The 11,734-nt window shown below is 50.8% G+C and overlaps 1 protein-coding gene across 1 annotated transcript; it reads right to left on the bottom strand.

Moving 5' to 3' along the window:
- Positions 1 to 7,118: 7,118 nt before the first annotated feature.
- KCNA2 (potassium voltage-gated channel subfamily A member 2) lies at positions 7,119 to 10,137 on the bottom strand. The gene is made up of 2 exons (XM_029229097.1): positions 9,799 to 10,137; positions 7,119 to 9,357 (listed from the first exon to the last, which is right to left on the bottom strand). Exon 2 carries the CDS (start codon positions 9,192 to 9,194, stop codon positions 7,695 to 7,697), a length of 1,500 nt encoding a protein of 499 aa, XP_029084930.1. The 5' UTR covers positions 9,195 to 9,357; positions 9,799 to 10,137; the 3' UTR covers positions 7,119 to 7,694.
- Between the last annotated feature and the right edge of the window lie 1,597 nt (positions 10,138 to 11,734).

The following is an 11,734-nucleotide window of genomic DNA, read 5'->3' as shown; positions in this document are numbered from 1 at the left end:
GGCCAGAATCAACAAAAGGATGGGTTCGTTAGTTCCATTGGTTGCTACACATCTCGCCTTCCATGGGGCAGAGATGTTCTTTAGCTCCTCATTAAAAATGTTACTTTCAGATCTCATGAAATTCAAGCCTAGGTTACCACCAATGACAAAGAGAGAGGGAAACAGATCCGTACTTTGCCTGGTCTTCGAGCTTTCCCCTCCCACAGAGCTACAAAGTTTGGAATAACTTTTCTGGTCCTCAGTGATGAGGTTACAGCCAATCAGGGCAGACAGAACAAAGAATAAAGCACCTGGCCTTTAGATCAGACTTCCCTTTTATCCCTGAGTCAGGCAGCCACATAGAAGGGAAGGGAAAGATGCTAGAGCCTGATCTTTTGTTATGAAAGAACTACCTTCTAGAGAGGTCCCTACGCAGGAGAAAAGGAGCTGAACTGGAGATATGGTGAGAATGCAAAGGAAGGTCATTTTAAAAATTCAAATAAATGCAGTTTATTTCTTGCGTTGCCAAATGTATTCCACATTAGTGAAGCTAAGGGGATCGGTCAGTGTATTAACTGTATAACTTTTGAAACAACGGTATACATATATACATATACTATACATATATATACACAGATATATGTATATATGGAAAACCTGTGATAACTCAGGACCAATTAACCAAAACCTCGACTAATGAGAATTATGTTTTCTTACTATAATTTCAGTAGAAAGAGGCAAATGATAGCAAGGGCATTATCTGATGAGCCCAGATAGCCAACTTCCAGGGATGTCTTGCAGCCCGCAGACATTCATCCTATTTCTTTGGTCTTCTCCACCCACATTCTGTACAAGGAGCACTGAGGTTGAGAATGTTGACCCTGAGCAATGCAAGGTCTTCTGTCGTCTTCAAACATTTTACTTACTAAGGCAGGGAAGTTTATACTAACCTACTTAGGAAAGGTTTTTTTTTTTTTTTTTTTTCATAACAAAGGTTGAACCAAAACACGTTTTCCCATTCCCACCCAAAAAACCATAATTGTAAAGCCATCCAGACGGCTCCCTTCCCTGAGCATTTCCCCATCAGTTAACTGAGGTTTTGCTGTATACGCACGTATAGAGCAAGGTAGAGTGAAAAGGCATGGGATGGGACCCTGGCGTTGCCAGCCTTCCCCGATTGTCCAGTCTGAGAATTCAACCGCACAGATTTTTTTCAGGAAAGGAGACTCTTCTAAAGTCCCCAGTTATGTGTGTAGATATTTGTGCAACAGTACACTATCTTGGGTGGTGGGGGTCTTCGTTTCACTACTGTCATGCCCTAACCACCCACGAACACTATCCCTGTAGACCTCTGCCCACAAACACTTGCTTCTCTCCACAGCTCTCATGGCATCCCTTTGGTTAAGCAAGTCAGCTTGTTTTGAAGGACAGCCAGAGGGCAATTCCCCAAATCTGCCCAGGCTACCCATCCCAGGTGCAAACCTCCAGGCCACATTCCTCCAGCATCCATCTCCCAGGGGAGGGGAGGGAGGAAAACAGAGGGATCAAGTGATGGCTTTAAGTGCATGGAAATGATCTTCTGTAATGGCTCAGGATGCTTTATTCTTATCTATTGGTAAGCGCTTTCCTGCAGGCTTCCATTACACCCTGCCAGTCTGACCGTAAGCCCATGAGATGACCTGGTGTGAGGTCACTCAGACTCAAGGTTTCAGTGCCTGGAGGTTGTGAGAGTGCCATGTGAGAGCAGGCGGAAGGGGCAGGTGGCAGGGAGAGAGGGGCGGAGATGCACACGGAGACACAGAGAGGTGCACACGGGAAGAGCCAGAGAGATAAAGAAAGCCTTCTCCCGACCTTCCTTGTGCAGATGTGTATGTTTACACTCCAAAGGAGGGTCAGAGCCTCAGAGGGCAGGAGTCATATGACCATGTGGGAAGAAGAGGGAACTACAGAGACGGTGAACTAATGCCCAGAAGCCAAGGGCATTATCTGAGCATCCGGGTACTATCGCTTTTCAGTCCTGAGAACAAGATTTTGAGATAACTATTGCTAAAGAAAACAGTCACTATTTAGTTTATTGCACGTTTCCTCTTTAAAAAATAAACTATGAGAGATGGAGCTGAACTTTGGTGGGAAAGGAAGCAGAAAGAAGGGAAAAGTGAACTAGGTTTGTTTGAGGAAGAGACCCATCCCAGCTTGTCAGGGATCACTTACCTCCACCTGTCCCTGCTTGCTGCTTTGATGAGAGAACAGGGCTGGTCTCAACAAGGGCCAAGTCTTAGGATCAAGATAATGGTCACATTAGCCGTTTGGACACCTCCCAGCATCCAGCGCTCTGCTAGTTGGCTCTGCAGGTGGCTAATGATGTTAATGAGTTTGAGGTCATGGGTTCATACCTGGCAATGGACACTTTGTCAAGGCTGGGCAAGCCTCCATTGTGTAACCAAGGAGCACCCTGGAAATTACACCTTACGTAGACCAGCCCTCTCAGACCAGGCAGCCATCACCCAGACAGAGGCTGTTATGACAATGGGCCCCAGGAGAGCCAGAGCTGGAGCAGGGTTCACCATCCCCACCCCTGGGTAAACAATTCAAAGCAGTGTACTCCTCCCACCTGCCATGGGCGGGGGTGGGGGGGGTCTGGTGCTACCCTCATATGCAATTTGCAAACTGTCCTATAGTTTCCTTTGGGGAAAGTCAGCCTCCACCTCTCTTCTCTGCTACTGTTGGCAGCACTGAACCCCCAGCCTGCCCTCTCTCAACTGGGCGTGGCGCTGATACTTTATGGTTGACCATGATTAAGGAAGTTGGCCAAAGACCTCACTACAATGGAGTGAGAGATCCAGGGAGAGCAGACAGGACAAGCTAATCCTGCAGCCCTCTCCACACGGGGTGGCCACATGAGCCCCCAGGCTGGAGACTCAACAAAGCTTTCCTGGCAGCCCTTTCTACACCAGACCAATGGAGTCTGGAGGCAAACTCACTTGGGGCCCCCTTTCAGGGCTAACCTCCTGGTTTCATGCCTACTCCATCCTCGGAGGCCCAGCTGAGAGGAGCAGAGGGAAGCAGAGAGGAAGGAAGAGTGTGTCAAACACCACAGAAGCTTCAGGAAGCACAGCGCCTTCATTATGACCTTCGGTACATTTCAGCTCCTGAAAAGTTAATTCTGAAATATGACTAGCTCAGGTACTCTTTCTTCCTGACAACCTCTCCACCTCTCCTGGACTTCCTTCTCTGTAGACTCCTGAGAACTCCAACTTCCTTGAAAGTTTGAGCCCATGGAGACACCTGCTGAACCTAAAGGGAAAATTGGTACCCTGACTTGAAAACACTTGAAAGGCCCAGCATGTTGCACTGAATGTGCAGATTTGGACCCACACGCTCATTCCCTGTGGCTGTTGCTTCCTCCGTGGAGACTGGGAGCTTGACCATCTTTAGGAGGGAAGCGTGGGGCACACCCTGGATGGCCGCAGGAGTAGAGACCTGATCTGATGCCTGACTTCAACCCCCCAACTTCCATCTGAGGTGAAGCCTTTGCTAAAACGCACCCAGCTCTCAGCTAGTCCTACTAGAGGGAAGAGCCAGCTCTGTGTGTAACCCAAAACAGCGTGTAATCTTACAAAGCATTTCAATCTGGCCTTAGAATATAGGATACAAATCAGGCCTTCTGAAAAAAAGATGCTGTTTGCTTGTGTAACATTAGGTTTAAGTCCTTAATCAGGTTTCACTTAAGCTGAATTGGTGTGTGTTTCCTCAAGGTACAGCCATTGGATGGGAGGCAAGGCAACCAGGTGGAGCCGGGGCAGGGGAAGAAGCCTGCCTGGCATTGCACACCCATAGAGGGGACTCAGGAGTTGACTCCATTGGGCTTATGCCCAAGAGCAAGTGAGATGCCACAAGCAAGTAAAGGTGACTCATTTTAAGAGACAAGTCTACATATGGCCTCGACTTTCTGACTGAGCCCCCTGACAAAGCCACTGGGGATGGAGGGGCAATAAGGTCTGTGGGCTGAGGGAATGTTGGGAGCATCCTCCCTCTGGTTCTGGGCCTACGACCCTGCAGTTTCTTGAGCCACCACTGCTTTCAAGAGGACGGGGTTGAATCCAGAGATCCCAGGGGTTGGGAGCAGGGGAGACTGGGCTATTGGGTTGTCTGTGTGCACTTGCTTTGAAAGAAAGGACGGGGCCAGGAGGTGTATATTAATGGACCGTCAGCTGTCCCAGGTCCTTCCATGCTTGGCACCAGGGTTTCTGGTGGGAGGAAGGTGAACAGATAGAAACCCTATGAGATTCCCAGTCTTAATCAGAGATCTGCTTGACAATGCTGGTCCATATTTTGCCTTAAACCTTGGGGTTATTTTTCTGAAATCTAGGAGTGAGGCGGGGGAAAAGACTAGAGGAAGAGATTTCCTGAAGGATATTGAGGGGGAGAGACGCAGGTTAGGGAAAGATGATTAAATCTGATCTTTTGTTTATGCCTATTAATTTATAGCTATGGGGGCAGAACAATGGATCTGAGTATACGTACACATTTCATGTGTGGTGTGTGTGTGTGTTCTTGGGTGTGTGTGCTGTATTTTGTGTGCGTAATGTGAATAAATGTATTGTGTGTACAAACCGAGTTTGTATTTTGTGTGCAGAAATAATAGTAAAGTATCTTTTGTGTATCCTGTATGTATACCCATGTGTCCATGTAGTTTCTGTGTGTTTTGCATCTGAGTTGCAGGTTTGTACGTGGTGTACGTAGGTATCTGTATATGTTCCGTATTGGTAAGTACATCCCGTGTCTGTGCTGAGTGTGTGTATTCTGGATATAGGTATAACCGTATATCTTTTGAGTGCCCTTTTCATTAATTTGGTCTCTGTGTACCTGCATGTGTGGTGCATGTTTTGTATTTGTGTATGGCAACAATGTAGATCTCTTTTGTGATGGGTGTGCATGTCTGTGTGCCGGTGTGGGTGAACATTTTATAGTCCCAGGTCAAGGACACTGGGATAAAACATCTACCCCACAACCTCGGCCTTAGGTATGCATTGTCTTACCATCTATTTTCCCAAGGTCTGCGTCCCTCCACCCTATGTCTTGGAAATGCAGCACCACCTCCCATATAGGAGAGGAAGAGAAGCACAGAGGCTTCGCGCTGGGCCTGGGATGCCCTGCAGACCCCTGGGGATGTGGGTGACCAGGAACTAGTGAGCACCCTGGGCTGGTGCCCCACCCCCCCAGGTTAACTGTAGGTGCTGAAGAGCCAACAGTGAGGCCGGGGCTGGAGTCATGGCTGGGCAGCCTGACCACACAACTCGCTGTGTTTGGGAAATTTAATCTATTATGTTGAAAGGCAAAGAAGCCCAGTTTGTGAGGCAAAAGCTTCCCCACCTCCATGTATTCCAGGGCCAGCTGAACTCTACCTTTAGGCTATGCAGTGCGTTTTCACTGTCAGCCCGTCCTGGCGGTGGGGAATGATTCTGTGCCCAGCCTTTGGTTTCTTAAGCAGCCCTGGTTGCCAGTTTAATGCGGAGAGAGCTTGAGAGAACATGACGCCTGTGGATCAACTAGGGATTCCATCCCTTGGTCCTGAACTTCGGAAATTTCCACATAGAGGAGGTTTCCTTTCAGCCCAGACCTGTGGAATTGGGTCCCCAGGAGCCCTCCTCCTTAGTGTCCTTGGTTTCAAAGCAGGTGATCCATTCTGGCTCTTTGGGGAAAGATTCATGAAAGTGACAGATGCAGAGGCAAATGACCATGTTGTTTTTGTGTATTTTGCATCAGAGTTGCAGGTTGTGTCTTCGTTCACGGTATATGTAGGTCTCTTGTGTATGTTCTATATTGGTAAATACATTCTACGTCTTAAATAAAAACCGGACAGGGTGGGGAAAGACGAGAATGGAGGTGATGAAGATGATGGGCTGTAGAGAGGAGGCCTGGGTTGGGTCTGGCCCAGGACAGCTGGAGCTGTGAGGGCCCTAGGGCCCTTGTGCACTCGGTAAGACAAGCTTCAGCCATGAGACACTGAAGCTGCAGCACATGGAGGGCAGAAAGACAATTCGAACATCTAAGAATCCATGAAGACTGGAGTGTCTGAGGCAATGGCAGCAAACCTAGGCCCAGTGGGACGACCAATGAGACAAATTAACCCATTAGGCCTCTGAGACAACCAACCCACCAAGCAGTGGATTTGCTCCTGAACCTGAACTCCAGAGAATGACTATATATGTATGTGTGCATATATACATATACACACGTATGTATGTATATATATGTATATATATATGTGTGTGTGTGTATATATATATACACACTCTAGTGCACATAGTCAAACACATGCATATATTGCCCTGTGTCAAAAATATTGCATAAGCTTATACAAGGTTCAAATGCAATTTTTTCTATAGCTAGCTAGGTAGAGGAATTCGTGAAAGAGATTCTCGATACATATTTATATACACTGGATCCACAGATCCACATTTCCTCAGGACGAGATGCCCCAGTCAGCTATACAGTCATGCCCATGACTAGGTTAATTCCTAAGGTGCAGTCACGTGAGGTGTTTAGACACTGCTTTCCCTGCTCACTCTCCTGGCTTTGCAGAGCTGTGTGCCCCCATTTGGAAGAACAGGGATGGGGTGGGCTGGAGGGCCAGAAGTTTTGGTTCCCCACTCCAAACAGTCTATTTTTTTTCTCCTGATTGAGGGCTTTTGTATTCTGATGGGAAAAAAAAGACAACCCTCGTTCAACGCCATTCCTAGGCTGTTAATACTCTAAATATGAATACTGTGTAGGCTACTAAGAAAATAGGTTATCTCCTGTGTTTTAAATATTGAGATTCATGCAACAAACACCCATGCAGCTCTATCGCATCACTGGTAAATTTCACTGCAGTGTCAGTGTAGCTGGGCCCCAGCACTAGGAAAGCAGATGCCTGCAACCTCCAGTGTAACGAAGAAATCAGACATGTTTTTGTGACCCCGAAGCCTGCAAAAATGGTGAAATCTGAAGCTGAGAGGTCCCTTGGTTTGTTAGCTTCTCCCGGTAGCGTTAAGGGAGCAAATGTGAAACCTGACAACTCACATTCGGTCATCCTAACTGTCCCTCCCCTGGGCTTCCCTCACATCGACACTGCAGAGAAAAAACCAAATGCAGTATTTTCCGTTATGAAACACAAGCCTCCGGAGCGTCTGCTTGGCAACTGCATTTCACAACCCCCCAGCCTGTGACACAGAAAGTAATTCCAACACACAGCACTGTGTGTTCTTTTCAATGCAAAAATGGGAAAGACCTTTCGAATAATTACCAGAACTTTAAAGCTAAGCTACCGTGGTTTTCCTCTGTGAAGGGGGAGGTAGGCTCAAGTGGGGTGGTGGGGGGAATTGCATCTGCGAGATGCCGTGTGCATTTCATTAGGAAGAAAAGGTGACACTGATGTGGTAGGTTCTGTATTTGCTATGAGGTGGCCTCAATGTGTCCTTCTGAAATCCTGGCTTCCATAGGTGACTCCCATCTTTGGAAACCCCTAAGCCGGTGATGAAGATTTGCATGAAAGCCATGGATACATATTCTGTGTTCTAAATCAAAAATCAAAAGATCAAAAGTCACTTGCACGACTATTGCTTTCCATGCAGAACCAGATACACACTGTAGAACACACTGACTACAATGCAGGCTATTATGCGATATCTGCATTAGTTCCATTGAGCTGGGAGTATGTGAATAGGGTTCAATCAGACATCAGTTAACATTTTGGTAATATTCACATAGTTTGTATTAGCCAAAGTGCAGTTGGCTGTTTTCAAGTTTTCCTCTCTAAAGTCCTCGTTACTGTTGTTTACCCCCTCCTGGATCTCCATGTAGTCAGACTTACTAATGGTAGAGGCACTTCTACTTTTCTTTAGGTCAGGGGAGGATGGGATCTTTGGACAGCTCGTCACTTGCAAGTACTGGGCCTGTTCCTCTCCCTCTGTCTCCCGGTGGTAGAAGTAGTTGAAATTGGACACTATGACGGGGACAGGTAAGGCAATGGTTAACACACCTGCAATTGCACATAGGGAACCCACGATCTTTCCCCCAATAGTAGTTGGAACCATGTCTCCATAGCCTACAGTTGTCATGGAGACGACTGCCCACCAGAAGGCGTCCGGGATGCTTGGGAATTGGGACTCTCGCTCATCGGCCTCTGCGAAATAGACAGCACTAGAGAAGAGGATGACCCCGATGAAGAGGAAGAATATCAGGAGGCCTAATTCTCTCATGCTGGCTTTGAGGGTCTGACCTAGAATCTGAAGACCTTTGGAGTGTCTGGACAACTTGAAAATCCTAAAGACTCTTACCAACCGGATGACTCGAAGGATGGCCAGTGACATGGCCTGCTGGCCCTGCTGAGCATCTTCTGGCTTCTCAGCCAGCTCTGTTCCCAGGGTGATGAAGTAGGGGATGATGGCTACAATGTCAATGATGTTCATGATGTTGGTGAAGAAGCCGGCTTTGCTGGGACAGGCAAAGAACCTCACCAAGAACTCAAAGGAGAACCAGATGATGCAGAGGGTCTCTACAATGAAGAAAGGGTCGGTGAAGGAAGTGGACTGCTGGTACCCGATGGTGCTATTGGAATAGGTATGGAAGGTCACTCCACTGCCATGCATGTCTTCATTCTCATCCCGGAATATGGGCAACGTCTCCAGGCAGAAGCTGACGATTGAGATCAAGATCACCATGACAGATACAATAGCTATAATCCTGGCAGGCCCTGAGCTCTCTGGGTATTCAAAGAGAAGCCACACCTGTCTCTGAAATTCATTTTCGGGTAGAGGACGCTCTTCCTCTTTGATGTAGCCTTCATCTTCCCGAAACATCTCCATTGCTTCTTCTCCTAGCTCATAAAACCGAATTTCTTCGGAGAATATATCTAAGGGCACATTCACGGGTCTCCTCAACCGGCCCCCAGACTGGTAGTAGTACAAAATGGCATCAAAGCTTGGACGGTTCCGATCGAAAAAGTACTCATTCCGGAGAGGGTCAAAGTATCTCATCCGCTTCTTTGGGTCCCCTAAGAGGGTCTCTGGAAACTGGGCTAAGGTCTTTAGCTGGGTCTCAAACCGCAGCCCTGAGATGTTGATCACCACCCTCTCACAGCATTCGTGGTCTGCTTCTGGGTCATAGGTGTCCTGCGGGTGCCCAGGGAGGGCAGCGGCCTCATCCACTGGGTCTCCGGTGGCCACTGTCATAATTGGAACCAAGAGAAGCGCCTCTCGCTACGCCTTCTAGCTGCCTGGCGGCAGGGAGCTCAGGGCGCTGCTTACGGCCCCAGGAAACACAGCAGCATCGGCCTGCACTCCTGCAGGGGAGCCCCCAGGTCTCTCTGAGAGCCAGAGAGATAGCCCCGCTTGGCTGAAAGACAGAGGTGGTTAAGGACATAAGACCACTCAGCATTGGCAACTTGACCTGGGTTGCTGCTTTTTCTCTCTCATCTCTCAGCCAAGAAGCTCAAAAATATGACCACCACCACAAAAAAGTAAGATTTATGTTCACCTCGTAGCCTGGCTGGGGATGGGAGGGGAGCAGGTGGCGGTCTCTCAAGAAAGCTCTGGATTGCCCTGCACTGGGGGCAGGTGGCTGGTCCAGGTCCCTCTGCACTGCACAGGCTTCATGGAGCACAGCCCCATATCAGAGGCTGGAAGGGAACCTTCTCCCAGGCAGTGAACTAACGTCTTGCAGATACCTGCACCCTGGGAGGTATTTGCAGTGGTGGACCTTGGGCCTGGGCCTCTCTCATTGCCCACACCCCAATGACTCTACACATGGCTGTTATTAAATAATAGATTGATTTACCTGGCAAGGCAGGAATCTGCAGCTCTCTTCCTTGCAGAACTGATCCGATGCTGCAGGAATCCTAGATACACAAACAGGCAGCCTGATTCCCCATCACGTCTTCTCACTTGAGCTAGAAATAATGGTGAGTCATTCTGGGCAGGAGGGTAGGCTCCAGGTCCTGGAGGTGAGCTCCAGGGCTGGGCTGGGCTGGAGGGGCAGTGGGATGCCTGGTCAAGGGCACGCAGGACTCGAGGACAGCCGAGATTGGGTCTGGAGCCTTTGAAAGGAAGGAGGCAAGATGCAATGCTCAGCAAAAGCCAGAGTCCTCCTGGCTGTCCTCAGGAGGTGTGACGTTGCCTGGAAAAAACAAGGTGGAATCAGGGCTTCTGGGCAGTTGGTGCCAAGATTTAGGAGGGCGCTGGCAGCTTCTCTTCCATGCCCACCTTGCATTCTGGTGTCACACCTGAGAACTATCCCTCAGCCTCCCAGCCTCCTCTGGGCAGGCTTACATCAGTTGGAAGTATGCTCTCCCAGGGAACAAGCCTTTAGACTTGGCTGGGCCTGTCTCCTCCAGGGGCCTCACCGGGCTGAGCCAGATGCCCCATTGGTCCTCTGCAGCCATCAGGAGGGACTCTGGGCAAAGCCTCCCACCCCCAGGTCAGGACACAGCATCTCCCAAGGGGAGGGCTTCCTACGCTGCAGCCTGACTTCCAGCTCTGTCCTCTGCAGAGTCCTGGAAGAAGAACGGCTCCTCCCCACTCTGGCCCCCCAGCACACACACTCCTTCAGAGCTCATTTAGGGAGACTCCTCACACAGAAAGGTCGATCTCCAAAAGCTGGCTGGCTTGGTCCCAGGACTTACTCTCCTTCAGGGATCCCTAAACTGCAGGCCTCCTTCCGGGCGCGGTGGCATTTGAACTGGGCAGGCGCTCGACCACCGATTTCTCCCCAAGACAAAATCCCTCACGTCGTCTCCTCGGCAGTGAGCACAGAACCAAGGCTCAGTCAGCCTGGCTTCGAGGCGGCTTGGCAGCAGCGAGAGGGGGGAGCCTGGAGGAAGCCGGCTTCCGGGCTGGCCCCCTGCCGGCCCAATCCTGCCGGCCCCAGGGCGGGGAGGGTCCGGGGCCTCTCCCCATCGCCCCGGGCTCCGGCCGGGACTCCGCCGGGCGCGCTCCGCGCTCGGCTCCGAGCGAGTGGATCAGACCCACCAGCTGGCCGCGGCAGTCAGCGCCACCTTAACCCCCTCCTGCCCGATCCGGAGGGGGCTCTAGCGGCGGGCCAGAGCGCAGCCCAGCTGTTTTGCCCCTAGGATCCGAGGGAGCTCCTAGGCTCGATCTCCTTCGGAAAACACTGGAACCTAAACACTGGGGGTGGGGAGTAGGCTGCTGCCCCAGATCTTGGCTTTCTCCCTCCTAAGAGCGGGGTCACCCCGGCAGCCCACGGCCCCAGGGAGGCGGAAAAGCCCTTCTCTGCCGAAAAGCCGTTTTCATTCCGAGCCGGAGGGGGGAACCCTGCCCGGCCGTCGCAAGTGATTTGGGTCCTACCAACCGGCTCTATTTACCAGACATGGTTATGCTGTCACTGCACTTCCCATCACCCACCAGCTCCTCTCTGCGCCCCCCGCCCCGCGCCCCGCATTGCCCGGAGGGTCCCCGAGCCCGTTCCGTGTTCTCTCCTTCCGCTGGACGCCAGCCCCCCTCGCCCGCCCCGGTCCGGGCCGGCAGCCATGGTCGGCACAGACTCGCCCGCCCCGGACTCAGCCCGAGCCCGCCGCGATGCCGGCTGCGCCGCCCGGTGCCCCGCAGCCCCTCTGGGCGCCGCAGCCCAGGCAGGGGGAGGCAGCACGCGCAGCCGAGCGCCCCGACACCCATTTACCCTTCCCGATGGGCACCCGGAGCCTCCATGTTTCTGGGTGACCGCAAGCGCCGGCAGAACCGCGGCGGCAGCGGGCGGC

The sequence above is a fragment of the Monodon monoceros genome, unplaced genomic scaffold (assembly GCF_005190385.1).
Source record: "Monodon monoceros isolate NGI ecotype Baffin Bay Population unplaced genomic scaffold, NGI_Narwhal_1 Super_Scaffold_18, whole genome shotgun sequence".
Taxonomy (NCBI): domain Eukaryota; kingdom Metazoa; phylum Chordata; class Mammalia; order Artiodactyla; family Monodontidae; genus Monodon; species Monodon monoceros.
The sequence above is the reverse complement of the archived record's forward strand: the minus strand, read 5'-3'. Positions and strand labels throughout refer to the sequence as shown.

Bases quoted from the DNA above. Each gene is read 5' to 3' on its own strand.
- KCNA2 (XM_029229097.1), bottom strand. From the start codon at position 9,194: ATGACAGTGGCCACCGGAGACCCAGTGGATGAGGCCGCTGCCCTCCCT.